Source organism: Dipteris shenzhenensis, chromosome 26 (genome assembly GCF_047967505.1).
Source record: "Dipteris shenzhenensis isolate YYH24624 ecotype China chromosome 26, Dip_SZ_1.0, whole genome shotgun sequence".
Taxonomy (NCBI): domain Eukaryota; kingdom Viridiplantae; phylum Streptophyta; class Polypodiopsida; order Gleicheniales; family Dipteridaceae; genus Dipteris; species Dipteris shenzhenensis.
Window position 1 is genome coordinate 41124451 of NC_141621.1, and position 13609 is coordinate 41138059.

The window sequence follows — 13609 nt, forward strand, 5'->3', positions numbered from 1 at the left end:
TACATCGAGCTCTGTCTCTTGTAAAACATACCTTTTATTGGCCTAAGATGCGTGCATTTATTGAAAACTATGTGGTAGGTTGCCAAGTTTATCAGGTTACTAAGGCAGAACGCCTTAGAAGTGCGGAATTATTACAGCCATTGCAAATCCCGGGTAATAAATGAGAAAGTATTTCCATGGATTTTATTACTGGTTTGCCTAGAACGCGCAAGGGTCATGACTCCATTTGGGTCATAGTGGACCGTCTGACAAAAATGGCAACATTCTTACCTACTAGAACAACCATCTCAGCTGTTGGGCTGGCTCACGAGTTTGAGGACCATTTGTTTAAGCTGTATGGTTTGCCGTCTGACATAGTCAACGACAGGGACTCGAAGTTTAAAAGTAACTTCTGGACACTTGTTTTTGAGAAGTTGGAAACTACTCTAAGTATGAGTTCCTCAGATCATGCACAATATGATGGCAGTACAGAGAAGGTCAACCAATTGGTTGAAGATATGCTTCGGGCATATGTTTCTAAGAGAGAATCTTCATGGGAAGATTATCTCCCCATGATATAATTTGCTTATAACAGTGCAAAGCATTCGTGTACTAGGTACAGCCCTTTTATGCTTATGTACGGGTTTCAACCTAAGTCACCAGTTATGGTTGGGTTCAAGAAATTCAAAATGATGCTGCAAAGACATTCTTGCAAGACATGCAAGAAATGTTGCAGTTTGCCAAGGAGTCTATTAGAAGTGCCCAAAATCGGGACAGATTTTATGCTAATAGACATCGTTCACCTAGAGAATTCTCTGAAGGAACGATGGTATATTTGCGTATTCCCAAGGAATCCAAGAGCCTAAGTACTGGTTTGGTTCCGAAATTGTCCCCCAGATACTGTGGTCCGTTCAAGGTTATTAAAAGAATTGGACCAATTGCATATAAACTAGAATTGCCTCCTGATGTTAAAGTACATCCAGTATTTCATGTCAGCAGACTGAAAGAGTTACTAGGTGCGGATGATCAACTTGTTTCTCCTCAAGAAATAGTAGAAGTTACAGATTTGGCTTTTATTCCACACGAACTTGAGTGTATTCTTGAATTTCGTGAAAGACAGATTCGTAATAGAACTATCACGGAATACAAGATCAAGTGGAAGGATCGTGTTGAGGAGGATGCAACATGGGAGACATTACAGAACCTCCTGAAGACATTCCCGGGTTTTTTAGCGAACTCAGGAGTGAGTTCTTAGAGGAGGGGAAGTATGTCATGTGCACGGATTGGTATCTGACATGTATTGGGTACTCAAGACTAGCTCAGGTAGCCTGGGGAGGCTTAGGGCTAGGCAGGCTTGATTCTCAAGTTGAGTGGCAAGGGTACGAACCAATTAGAGGTCTTTGCTATTTTTGGCGCATTGGGCTTGAGTCTATATAAGGAGCCCAGAGGTTCAGTTCTCAGGGAGCCGATGGGAGCAAGTCTCGTTCCTAAGTGCTAGGTCTGATCCTAGATTGAGTCGCGGACGCGTGCCTGCATCTTAGCATAGCCCAAGGCCCAACAACAGATCCCAAGCCTCTAGGTGCCACCTGGTGGTATGGGACACCAGGCTGGTCAGGATTTGATTGGGAGTTTGTGCCAGTAGCTTCGCTCGGAGTCTTGATTCGGGATTGCATCCCATAGATGTCATGGTTGGGTGGTGAGCAGCCTACTCAGATTCCTCACGTTTTGGTGTGTTCTTGTGTTTGCTTGCAGATCAGAGGTTTCAGGAGTGATGGGGTCGTGTCATACTACCTGGTAGACTTCATCCTCATGGGGGTTTCAAAGCCAAATCCACTTGATGCAAACCTTGGAATCCATGAGTAGAAGGATGCCAAGACGATGGCTCAACTCTAGGATCGGATTAATGCATGGGTACGTTCTTTTCATTTCTTAAATTGCCTCAGGTGATCAATCACATCAAGCATATGACGCTGACGAAAGGCATATACGAGCATTTGGCGTCACTCTACAATCGTCTTGCCCCAATGAAGAGGGTATCTCTTGAAATACAGATGAGAGTGTTGGATCCCACGACGTCTGCTACGATGCGGGAACGCATCAATGGGCTTAAAGCACTACAGTTCAGGCTGGGAAAGACATTTCGTTTGAGGACATGGCCATTCCACTCTTGTCTCGTCTTTCTTCCCAGTATTCTACTTTCTTTTCTTCCTTGATCACAAGTGGGAGCTTGAGCACTCTCACATGGGAAGAACATGTGCCAATGGTGCTTGATTAGGAGGTTGCACTTTCAGAGTCCTCCACAAAAGGGGAGGTTTAGAGGCCCCACAAAACAAAGGTTGGAAGTGTTCGCTACTCTACTCAGGCTACATGATACAAATTGTACGATTTAGTTCAGAGAGCCATTGTGGTCAGCCAGGATGTAATATTTGATGAGCAAGTGCCATCCTCACTTGTGGATCAGCCAATTCTTGAGACTATGAAGACCGAGCCACCGTTCCTTAGCCAGAGCATGTACTAGACCCTAAAACCAAATGTTGTACCAAAATCCGATCCCAAAATTGAGAAGGAGAGCCTGCAAGATAAGGAGGCTTCCAGTTCTTAGAGGTAGTTGATAGAAATCTTGAAAGACTCTGGAGTCACGGACATTCCCAGTGCACGACTCCACGAGGACATCCTCGCAGATCACGCCATGGTAAGGGGAAGGGTCTGGAAGCTTCACCCTTTGACTATGCATTAATTGCTCGCATCATGCGAGATAAGGAGCCAACCTCGGTCAAGGAAGCACTCTCTCAAGACACACGGAACATTGAGCTGGAGTCTACTGAGAAGAATAGGACCAAGAATATGCACAACGCCCTGGGGTTTGACATCTCTTGATGAACAATATGATTGAAGGCTTCTTTTGTGAGAGTGGTACAGTGTGGAAGCATACATGAGAGAGAGAGAGAGAGAGAGAGAGAGAGAGAGAGAGAGTCAACACATGAATGAGGCAATGGCAACTATATATAGAGCAAGGAATCACCCTAGTGAGGTGGAGAGATAAATCTAGCAATGGAGGAGGCAAGGCCTTAATAGGCCTGCCAAGTTGGCCGGCCCAACCACATGGCTGACCCAAGGTCAATCAACCGATCAGGTCTGGTCAGTTGATCGGACCAAGGTCTGGCCCTTAACTGGCTTGGGCAGATGGCCCTAACAGCATGGGCCATGCAGCTACCTTGGGAAAGGCCTCTATCCACAAGGTTGAAGGAATCCTTTGGGCACATATGAGCTGCACATAACTCCAATAGCCTCCCTACAGCTCAAAGTGAGCATATAATCTGAAGAAACAATGCAACCATGGACCCTCCAGCTGCAAGCCTACTGGATTCACCTCAGAGAGCACCAAACAACCTGGGTCCTCAATGTTGGAATTATATCTATAATTCAGCAGTGACCAATGTAATATAATAAGTTAGTTAGGGGCACTTTTCCCTCATTTAGAGGTTTTTCCCCCTAACTGCAGTTAGTTCACTAACTATGGTTAGTGACTACTAAGGTTTTGTCACTATGACAAAACCTCATCTACACTACTTTGTGTTGTACTCTTAACACACTCTATTGAGCAACTACAGTCTCCAAGCTTACGTCTCTCTCACTCTCTCCTGCTCTCACACTCTCTATCTCTCTATTCCTTCATTTGGTATCAGAGCGGGTTCAACTACCCTCGGGCCACCAGCTCCCTCAACGTTCTCTCCCTGCTACAACTCGTCCGTACAGTCCGTACGACTGTACGGAATCCGACGTACCATCGCCGTACAGTTTTCGCCGTCCGAACAGATTTCGCCGTACGCCGTACGAATTCCGCTGTCCGTACAGTTTTCGCCGTCCGTACAGATTTTGCCGTACGCCGTACAGGTTCCGCCGTCCGTACCATTTTCGCCGTACATCATCGCCATCCTGCTTCCGTACAGTTTTGTTTTTCGACTGTACCTGCGTCATCAGTACCGTACGGTCTGTTCCGTACTGACCGTACAGTTCGTACTGACCGTACAGTCCTTGCTTCTGTCAGCTGTACAATCTGTACTTGCAGATCGACACCAGTTGCCTTAAGCCACAGGTGTTTTTGGACAGGCTCATCTTGCAGGAAACCACAAATTGGGGCAGTTATTTTCTGGGAGTACATTTGGGGCTTTTACAGACAGATCTGCAGATCTAGTCTGAAATTTGGGGCTTTTGTTCAAAAATTGCAGATTTGGGGCTTTTAGTAATTTTACCCCTTTCTGGCTGCAATTTTTAGCTACAAATTGGGGCTTTTGTGTTTGGAGAGCATTTTTTGGAGTATTCAGTATATACTGCCTTTATTGGAGTGTTTGGAACACTTTTGGCAGATTTTGGAGAGTGTTCTATGCTTGGACAGATTTCTGACAGCTCAAGTGCAGAAATCTAAGTTGCTTATACAGCCCGTGCTTGGGTGTGTTTTTTGGGAGTTGTGCATTTTATTCCCAGTAAGGGAATTCAGCTTTGTATCTGCTTCAATTCCTTTTTCAGATATGGCCCATCAAAATCAGAATGATTTTCAGTTCGGTGGTCTTTCTCAGGAAGACAAATTGGATGGTACCAACTACTCCCTCTGGAGTTTCATGGTACGTAATATTCTGATTTCTCGTAATTTATGGGATTATGTCAATGGGGATGAAATCCGACCAGCAGATATTGCACCTGCTACCCCTCCTCATCAAGGAGGTGGAAGAGGTCGTGCACAAGGTGCAGCTGCAGGACAAGTTGTTGGTGCAGCTACAGTTAATACTCCTGAACAAAAGAGATGGGATTCACGAGATGCCTTAGCTTTGTCTTGCATCTCTCTTTCAGTAAAAAGATCAATCATTCCGCATATCCGGTCGTGTAAGACCTCCAGGGCAGCGTGGGATATTTTGGAAAGCATGTATGCAGCACGGAATGATGCCAGGGTATCTTTTTTAAAAAGAGAGTTGACCAATACACATATGGAGGAAGGTGACTCCATGTCAGCCCACCTCACTAAGCTACAGGATCTCAGAGAGCAGTTGTTAAATATAGATGAAATTATTCCTGATTCAGAGATGATTACAACCACTCTGAATTCTCTTCCTGAGTCTTATCTCAGCTTTCATACTTCGCTCAATTTATCATTGAGGGGGGGTGCAAATCCTCTTTCTTTTCATGAGCTGATAGGACTTCTGCTTCAGGAAGAGCAGACCAGGAAAAATTTGGCTTCACGTGCAGGTGAACAAGCCATGCTCTCAAAATTCAAATCAAAAACAAAGGGACAGGCAAAAACAGCAGCAAATCAGCCTTCCAGTGGGTCAGGACAGCCTTCACAAAAGGCTAAAAGTGATGCAAGCAAGCCCAAAAAGAAGGGTTTCTGTCACTACTGCAAAAAGCCAGGTCATCACATAGCAGAATGCAGGAAAAGGATTGCAAAGGAAAAGAAAAACAGCTCAGGAATGGCTGTTTCAGATTCAGCCCCTTGTGCATCTGACAGTGGGGATGCTGCAGCCAACTTTGTTGGTCAAGATTATGCCTTTTTATCTTGCATTTCCGATTCTAGGTTGGCTGTTCCAGATGCTCGGGATAGTACAGCTTCATGCAGTGATGACACTTATGCATTTTTGACTTGCAGTTTTGACTCTCCTTCAGATGCATCTGCTTTCAGTGTTGATGAAACACTGAACATATGGTATTTTGACAGCGGTGCATCCAAGCACATCACTTCGAGGAAGTCTCTTTTTACTTCCTTGCATCCACCTCCTGTTGGTAAGAAAGTCACTTGTGCCAATAACTCCTCATATTCAGTACGTGGCACAGGAGAAGTTGAGCTCACTGCAATTGATGGCTCAATTTTCAGACTTTCTGATGTTTTATATGTGCCTGGCATAACCAAAAATCTCCTTTCAGTGTCCACTCTTAACAGAGATGGATTTCAGGTCATCTTTGAGGATGACAAATGTGCTGTCCGGGACAGGGAAGCTAACAATGCCTTAATGTTATCTGGTACTCTGCTGCGTGGGCTTTTTCAGCTTGATATTTTTCAGAAAAGAGCAGCTCATGCTTTGGCAATTTCTTCCCCTACAGTTGCCATGCAAAATGCAGAATTATGGCATGCCAGATATGGCCACATGCATTACAACAGCTTGATGACACTTCAGAAATTTTCAATGGTTGATGCATTGCCCCCTCTTGCAATACCTCCTCCACATGCCTGTGAAGGGTGCATTTTAGGTAAAATGCATAGATTTCCCTTCAAAAAGGATGGTTCAGTTAAAGCTGTTCGCAAATTGCAGCTTATACACAGTGATGTCTGTGGTCCCATGAGGACTCCTTCATTGGGTGGTCATCTCTACTTTGTCACATTTATTGATGACTACTCCAATTTTACTTGGGTTTATGGGCTGAAAAAGAAATCTGAAGTGTTCACAGTGTTTAAACACTTTTCAGCCATGGTTGAAAATGAAACCGGGCTCAAGATACAGATATTACGCACGGATAGAGGTGGGGAATACCTATCTGCAGAATTTGATGCTTTCCTCAAACAAAAGGGTATTGTGCATCAGCTCACAGTCAGGCTGACCCCTCAGCAAAATGGCAAAGCTGAGAGGAAAAATAGAACCCTCATGGAGATGGACAGATGTATGCTGAAAAGCAAACACATGCCTCATAAATTCTGGTTAGAGGGTTTGATGTGTGCCAATTACATTTTGAACAGGGCTCCCACTAAGGCTTTAAAAACAAAAACTCCTTTTGAGGTCTGGAATGACAGGAAGCCTTCAGTGGATCACTTCCGAGTCTTTGGATGCCTTGCCTATGCACATGTGCCAGTTGAATTTAGGCACAAATTGTCAGATAAAGCCATCAAATGCATATTTGTTGGATACAGTGCAGAAAGCAAGGGGTATCGTCTCTACAATCCTGCTACACGCAAAATCATTGTAAGTAGAGATGTGATATTTTCTGAAAATTCAGCTTACACTCAGGCTGATTTTCATATGCCTTCACCTTCAGAAGATGTATTTCAAGGGTTGCTACCCATTGCTTTGGGTTCCCCTGCTGATTTTTCTGATCCAAATCAGAATTTACAGCAACCTTCACATGCTTCAGTTCCGCCACGGGATGTCATGCCTCCTCCACAGGAAGTGGAACAAGTGGTACAGCAAGAAATTGCAGACATACATGCAGCAAAAACAGTCCCAAACTGGCTGTTACAGACTCTCCGGGAGAGTAAACTTGATGCTCCGTTACCTGGCAGGACTCGCAGTGCAGCAAGGCACATGGAAGGTGCTAATTCAGTGGAATCAGCATATGCAGGTACTCTCCTTGATGAAGAGGAGCCTGCCACCTTTGAAGAGGCACAAGGTAATGTGCATTGGATGAATGCCATGCACGATGAGTTGCAGTCCATTGCCAAAAATCAGACTTGGGATGTTGTGGACTTGCCACCGGGTAAACATGCTATTGGCACACGATGGGTATTTAAAGTCAAACGGAAGCCAGATGGCTCCATTGACAGATATAAAGCCAGGCTGGTTGCTAAAGGCTATGCTCAGAAAAAGGGCATAGATTATGAGGAGACTTTTGCTCCTACATCCCGGATGACCACCATCCGCTCAGTAATTGCAATGGCTGCACATTTTGAGTGGAATGTTCATCAGTTGGACATCAAAACAGCCTTCTTAAATGGGGACTTGCTGGAAGAAGTGTATGTCAAACCACCTCCGGGTTTTGAAATTACAGCAAATGCACTTCAAGTCTGCAAGCTTAATAAAGCTTTATATGGGCTGAAACAGGCCCCTCGTGCATGGTATGCCAAGATACATGCCTTTTTGACCAGCAAGGGGCTGCACAATAGTCCTACTGAGAGCACCCTCTACATCAAGATGGATGGGGGGGAAATATTAGTCATCCTTCTTTATGTTGATGACTTACTGCTCACAGGGTCCAATGACGACAAAATTGCAGATTTCAAAACTGATTTGCAGACCCACTTTGATATGTCAGATTTGGGGCTGCTTCATTTTTATTTGGGGATCCAGTTCTCTCATGAGAGACGTGGCACTGTTATGTCTCAGTCCAAGTATGTTCAGAAACTTTTGGACAGATTTAACATGCAAGAGTGTAAGCCCATATCTACTCCTATGGAACCGGGGCTGAAACTCACAATGCATGATGCAGGAGAATCAGTTGATGCCACACTTTACAGTCAAGCTGTTGGATGCCTCATATATCTCTGCAATACTAGGCCTGATATTCAGTTTGCAGTATCTCAGGTGAGCAGGTATATGCACAGCCCTAAAACTATGCATTGGCAGGCAGTTAAGCGCATCTTCCGTTATTTGCAAGGCACCAAGTCTTTTGGCTTACTATTTCCCAGGGGGGGTGACTTGCAGATGCATGCCTACAGTGATTCAGATTGGGCTGGTGATTATGACACTAGGCAGTCCACTAGTGGCAATTGTTTCTTTTTGGGAAAATCTTGCATTTCATGGCTAAGCAAGAAACAATCTACAGTGGCTACCTCATCATGTGAAGCTGAGTACAGGGCAGCTTTCACAGCAACAGTGGAATGTGTCTGGCTGAGACGTTTATTTGCTGATCTTTATCTGTCTTTGGAGGGTCCTTCTCCAATTCTCACTGATAGTCAGAGTGCCATTGCAGTGGCAAAGAATCCAGTGTTTCATGCTCGCACGAAGCACATTGAGGTTCACTATCATTATGTCAGAGAGAAACTACATGCAGGAGAGATCAGTATGATCTTTGTGTCCACACATGACAACGTTGCAGATATCTTCACCAAAGCGCTACCACGTGAGAAGTTCGAGGCATTTCGCAGTGCCCTGAACTTATATCCGTTTGGTGATTGATCAGCCTTGTACATGACATTGGCACTGCAGGGGGGTGTTGGAATTATATCTATAATTCAGCAGTGACCAATGTAATATAATAAGTTAGTTAGGGGCACTTTTCCCTCATTTAGAGGTTTTTCCCCCTAACTGCAGTTAGTTCACTAACTATGGTTAGTGACTACTAAGGTTTTGTCACTATGACAAAACCTCATCTACACTACTTTGTGTTGTACTCTTAACACACTCTATTGAGCAACTACAGTCTCCAAGCTTACGTCTCTCTCACTCTCTCCTGCTCTCACACTCTCTATCTCTCTATTCCTTCACTCAAACCAAAATGCCAACTTGAACAGATAAGGAATGTTCCTCAATTGTAATTTCCCAAACCTGTCGCACTGAGTTCCCAATGGGGTATGATGATGTACACACCATGACCTGTATTCTCCACTGAACACATCATGTACGAGAACTCCAAACTTCGAATGCCGGAACAACACCGGGTCCATAGTCTCTATGCCACCAAGCAATGAACCTCGAGCTCATCTGGTCCATAGCTCCACACTATCACCTTACCTACTAGAATTTCAACTGATTAGGGCCAAAAGCAGCCAATCCTCCCGCCCACAAGCCCTCTCTGGCTGTGATCCGTGGGGGGAGTCTTTAGGACTAGAGGAACACACAACACGGAGCCTCTCAAGCTGATCCTGCCCTTCGAAACTCCAAAACCCTGCAGAAGAAATTGAATCCTCGAACTTGTCCCTACTTGTGGAAGACTTGTTCTGGCCCTGAATTTGCCCTTATTCCAGCAATCCTGTGCCAAGTGACCCTGATTCTCATTGGAGTAGCATGTCCTCCATACACTCTTGTGCACATGGGAGTATTCGTCCAAAGGAACCCCTTAGTATATTCCATACCTCGCACCCTGCTGCTGGTCCTTGCAAAACTGACCCGTGCTTCTGCTCCGAATTGCTGCCTCACGTCACTGTGGGCAGACAGCCCCAAATTCCTGCCACATGTCGTCATGGGGACATGTGGCAGGAATTCGGGGCTGTCGTCATGGGGACATGTGCCATGAGTATATTCCATACCTCCCAAAATTGACCCGTGCTTCTGCTCCAAATTGCTGCCTCACGTCACTGTGGGCAGACAGCCCCGAATTCCTGCCACATGTCATCATGGGTAGGCTGTTACAGACCTCCAATTTCCTCAGCCTACCCGCTGTCCCCAAATCTCCATGAACAGTCTGTTGGGAACTGCTGCATCAGATCGACCTAGGCAGACTGCTCCTGCTGCCGCAGGTCGCCAGTGGGCAGGCCCCTCCTGCTGCTGCCTCAGAAATTGCCTAGAACCAGCCAGTCAAGGGCCTCTATTTCAAGTCGCCTCTGTTTTTCCCTGCCTGTAGGTAAGCCGTCACATTGAGGCCGACCACTAGGGGAAGACCACAGCTTGGAACAGGCTGCTGCAAACAGGAATCCGATCAGCAAAATGTGTCCACGCTCAGCATAGACACCTCCAAACTGTTCCTTGCTTCTCTGCTGCAGCACGCCTTGAACCAAACACTGGGATCACAGACCAGCCTGTGTGCTTAGAACTGCAGCCTGAAATCATCCTAGGCAGATTGCTCCACAGCTCCAAGGCGCTATGCTTTAGCTCGTCGTGAACTAGCCTTGGACACAGAAAACCAGCCCTCCATAGCACCTAGGATCTATGTAGCAATACGTTCATAGATTGTGCCTGAAAGCTGCCCTCCCTTGTGTCCCTGGCCGACCCAATCATCTGATACCATGTAAGCGTGGTGCCGTGCAGAAGCATACATCAGAGACAGAGAGAATCGACACATGAATGAGGCAATGGAAATTGTATATACAGTAAGGGAATCACCCAAGTGAGGTGCTCCAAGAGATATGTCTAGCAATGGAGGAGGCAGGGCCTTTTACAGGCCTGCCAAGTGGCCGACCCACGTCCAGCGAGGTGGCCGACCCAGGGTCGGTCAACCAACCGGGTCTGGTCAGTTGACCCGACCAGGGTTTGGCCCTATACTGGCCTGGCCAGGTGGCCCTACATCCTGGGCAATGCAGCGCCACCTACTGCCCTGGAAAAGGCCTCTACCCACATGGAATCCTATCCTGAACAGGGCGGGCACACCCACAAGACAGCCCTCACTCACTATGAGATGCACATAAGTCCAATATCTTTGTGGGCGTGCCCACCAACGTAAGTAACTAAAGAAATTGCAAGTGCAGCTATGGCAACCAATGGCATGCTGCAAGACAGTGGAAGAATACACCCATGACATTGTCTGACAGCATCTCCACCAAGGCATTCCAAACAGAAGAGTATGCCATGAAGGGGTTGAGTGCTTTTAATTCAAATCAACGTTTGTTCTTGCCAAGAAGGTATCTTGTTTCCTAAGTGAAGAATTGCTAATATGCATCAATTATCTTACGATATGTATAATAAGTCTTTTTTAAGGATCAATATTTTCTCCCAAACTTACCGTTTTTTAAATTCTTCCTTGGATCTAATGCTATCAACCCAGACAGTTTTATGGCCGGGGAATTTCCTGGAATGATGCTAGCCTTGGTGACTATCGGTAGATGAGAAGGCCTCTCTCTGGCAGCCATGCCACGTGCTTGGTCTTCCCTGCCTCGGTTAGTGGTTGATCGGTGGGAGAGGTTTCCTGAGGAATTTGTTACCTGGAGTACCTTGAAATTACGTTTTGCTTCCTAGTATACAGCTTCAACAGGTCGTTTGTGATCCCTTGGCTGACCTTTGAACAGGCACTGTTCTACTGCTATCTGTAGAGTATTAGAATTGTGCAAACTTCAAAGTAAACAGAGGGAATGTCGGCGGGGTCAGTACATTTATTGCCAATAAGCGTCGAAGCTGCCCAGATGCAGCATACAATAAGACAGCGCTTATATGTAGTTTCTAATAGCCGCCGAAAAGGACACCTCCCAATTTCCTGAGGCCTTGGCAGTCCTGCCCCGTCCTATTCGCTGTCGGCCAGGACAGCGACGCGGGCTTGGACGGCTTACAAGGCTACGTCTCTTCATTTACCTCCATCGCAGACTTTCGGAAAATGTGACTTCCCTCTTGACAAACATAGTACCCGGATGAAGACAAGCACGCGCACACACGCGGTTCCGCAAACGAGATCGAGATTTTTTTGGCGTACCTGCATAGAAGAAGGTGGAGATGCGAGGGGCCAGAAGATGCGGTGCCAATCCTGGACAGAGAGGGAGGAAAGGAGGAGGGAAACGGCCACATGCGCAAGGGAGACAACGCGGTTGCAAAAATCGTGGGAGCGCTTAGGAAGGAGGGCGCGGACGGCGAGGAAAGCCGCACTCCAAGCGCAGAAGCCAACGCCAACGATCTGAAGGCGGGTCTCGAGCTCCATGGCTATGGCGATGCAAAACAGATATTCACAGTGTTTAAGCTTCATGCATTATATAGGTTGGCTGAGAGAGACGGTCACGTGGTACGCCACGTCACCCTGCCACATCGGACCCCGACATCCTACATGGCATGCCAACGTCCTCGTCATTGAACAATATACTCCAAGCATGTGAAATTGCCTCCACAATTTTGCTGAGTGACTTATGATCGGATGGCACTAGTTCCAATTCTGTTGTCGAAGGATGTGCAGGCGATGGGTGGGTGGGGGGCATTGGCTGCCCATGTCGATGCACGCCCCTCTTTGCACGGCAAATCACATGGAAGGCATGCAAGGGGACAACTCTTCCCTCGCCTACGTGGGCGCTGGTGTGTGAAACAACTTGAGTCGAGAGGGAACTCTCTGCACACCTTGTAGGATGTGCCTCTCCTCATAATGGCAAATCTTAGTCCTCAGCATAAAAAGCATATCACATTTACAAGTCTTCTAATTCATCTTTTAGCAATGCTTTAAAGCATATCACATTCACAAGTCTCCTAATTCATCCTCTAGCAATACTAAAGCAAGAACATTCATATGAAATGTTAGACTTTTTGCTCATCATGAGAGAGAAATTTTTGCCCTCATATGCATGAGCTTTGCATCCTACATGGGATATTGCTATGTGTACACATGAGATGCCATTGTACCCAATGTCCCCATGAATCACATCAACAATGTGCCATCTTGACATATGTTTCCATGCTCATGCATTACCCATAAGCAAATATTGCATAAGCACATAACTCCCATGCATTTTGGTCCCTTATACTTCACACACATGATCCATAGGTACAATTTTCCTATTCGAGACAATATAAACCGAGTGCAACATATAGAGGTAGTGAGGATCAAGAATCTCATATAGTTATGATGGCCTCATATCTAATGCACAAATGTTAGGCAGCCAATACCCTTCCTTTTCAAAAATAAAAGATATGAGTCCTTTAATGCTTTCAATGGCCATCAAAGAGGCCCTTGAATAGTAAAAGCACTATATCTACCTCCTATCTACCTTTCATGTCTCATTAAGGGAGTAGGAAACTCACAGAAAAGATTTTGGACAATGCTTGGATGAGACTTGAGAACCTTGCATAAAGCAACACCCATCCCTTGATAGAGTGTTGACTACATTCACTCCAAAATGGGACACTCATAACTCTATTGCATAGCACAAGTGCCATCTACAACAAATGTAGATGAGACTTGAGAACCTTGCATAAAGCAAGACCCATCCCTTGACTGAGTGTTGTTGCATTCACTCCCAAATGGGACACTCATAACTCGATGGCATAAAACAATTGCACAAGTGCCACCTATAACAAATTCAACTAGCAAA

The 13609-nt window shown here is 45.8% G+C and overlaps 1 protein-coding gene across 1 annotated transcript in view; it reads right to left on the minus strand.

Moving 5' to 3' along the window:
- The window catches only part of LOC147885077 (uncharacterized), a 31125-nt gene extending 18884 nt beyond the window's left edge, over positions 1-12241 (minus strand). Inside the window, exon 1 of the mRNA XM_087397684.1 lies at positions 12013-12241. Within this exon, the coding sequence (XP_087253810.1) occupies positions 12013-12234 (222 nt within the window). The 5' untranslated portion in view covers positions 12235-12241. The remainder of the gene's footprint in view (positions 1-12012) is intronic.
- Positions 12242-13609: the final 1368 nt, after the last annotated feature.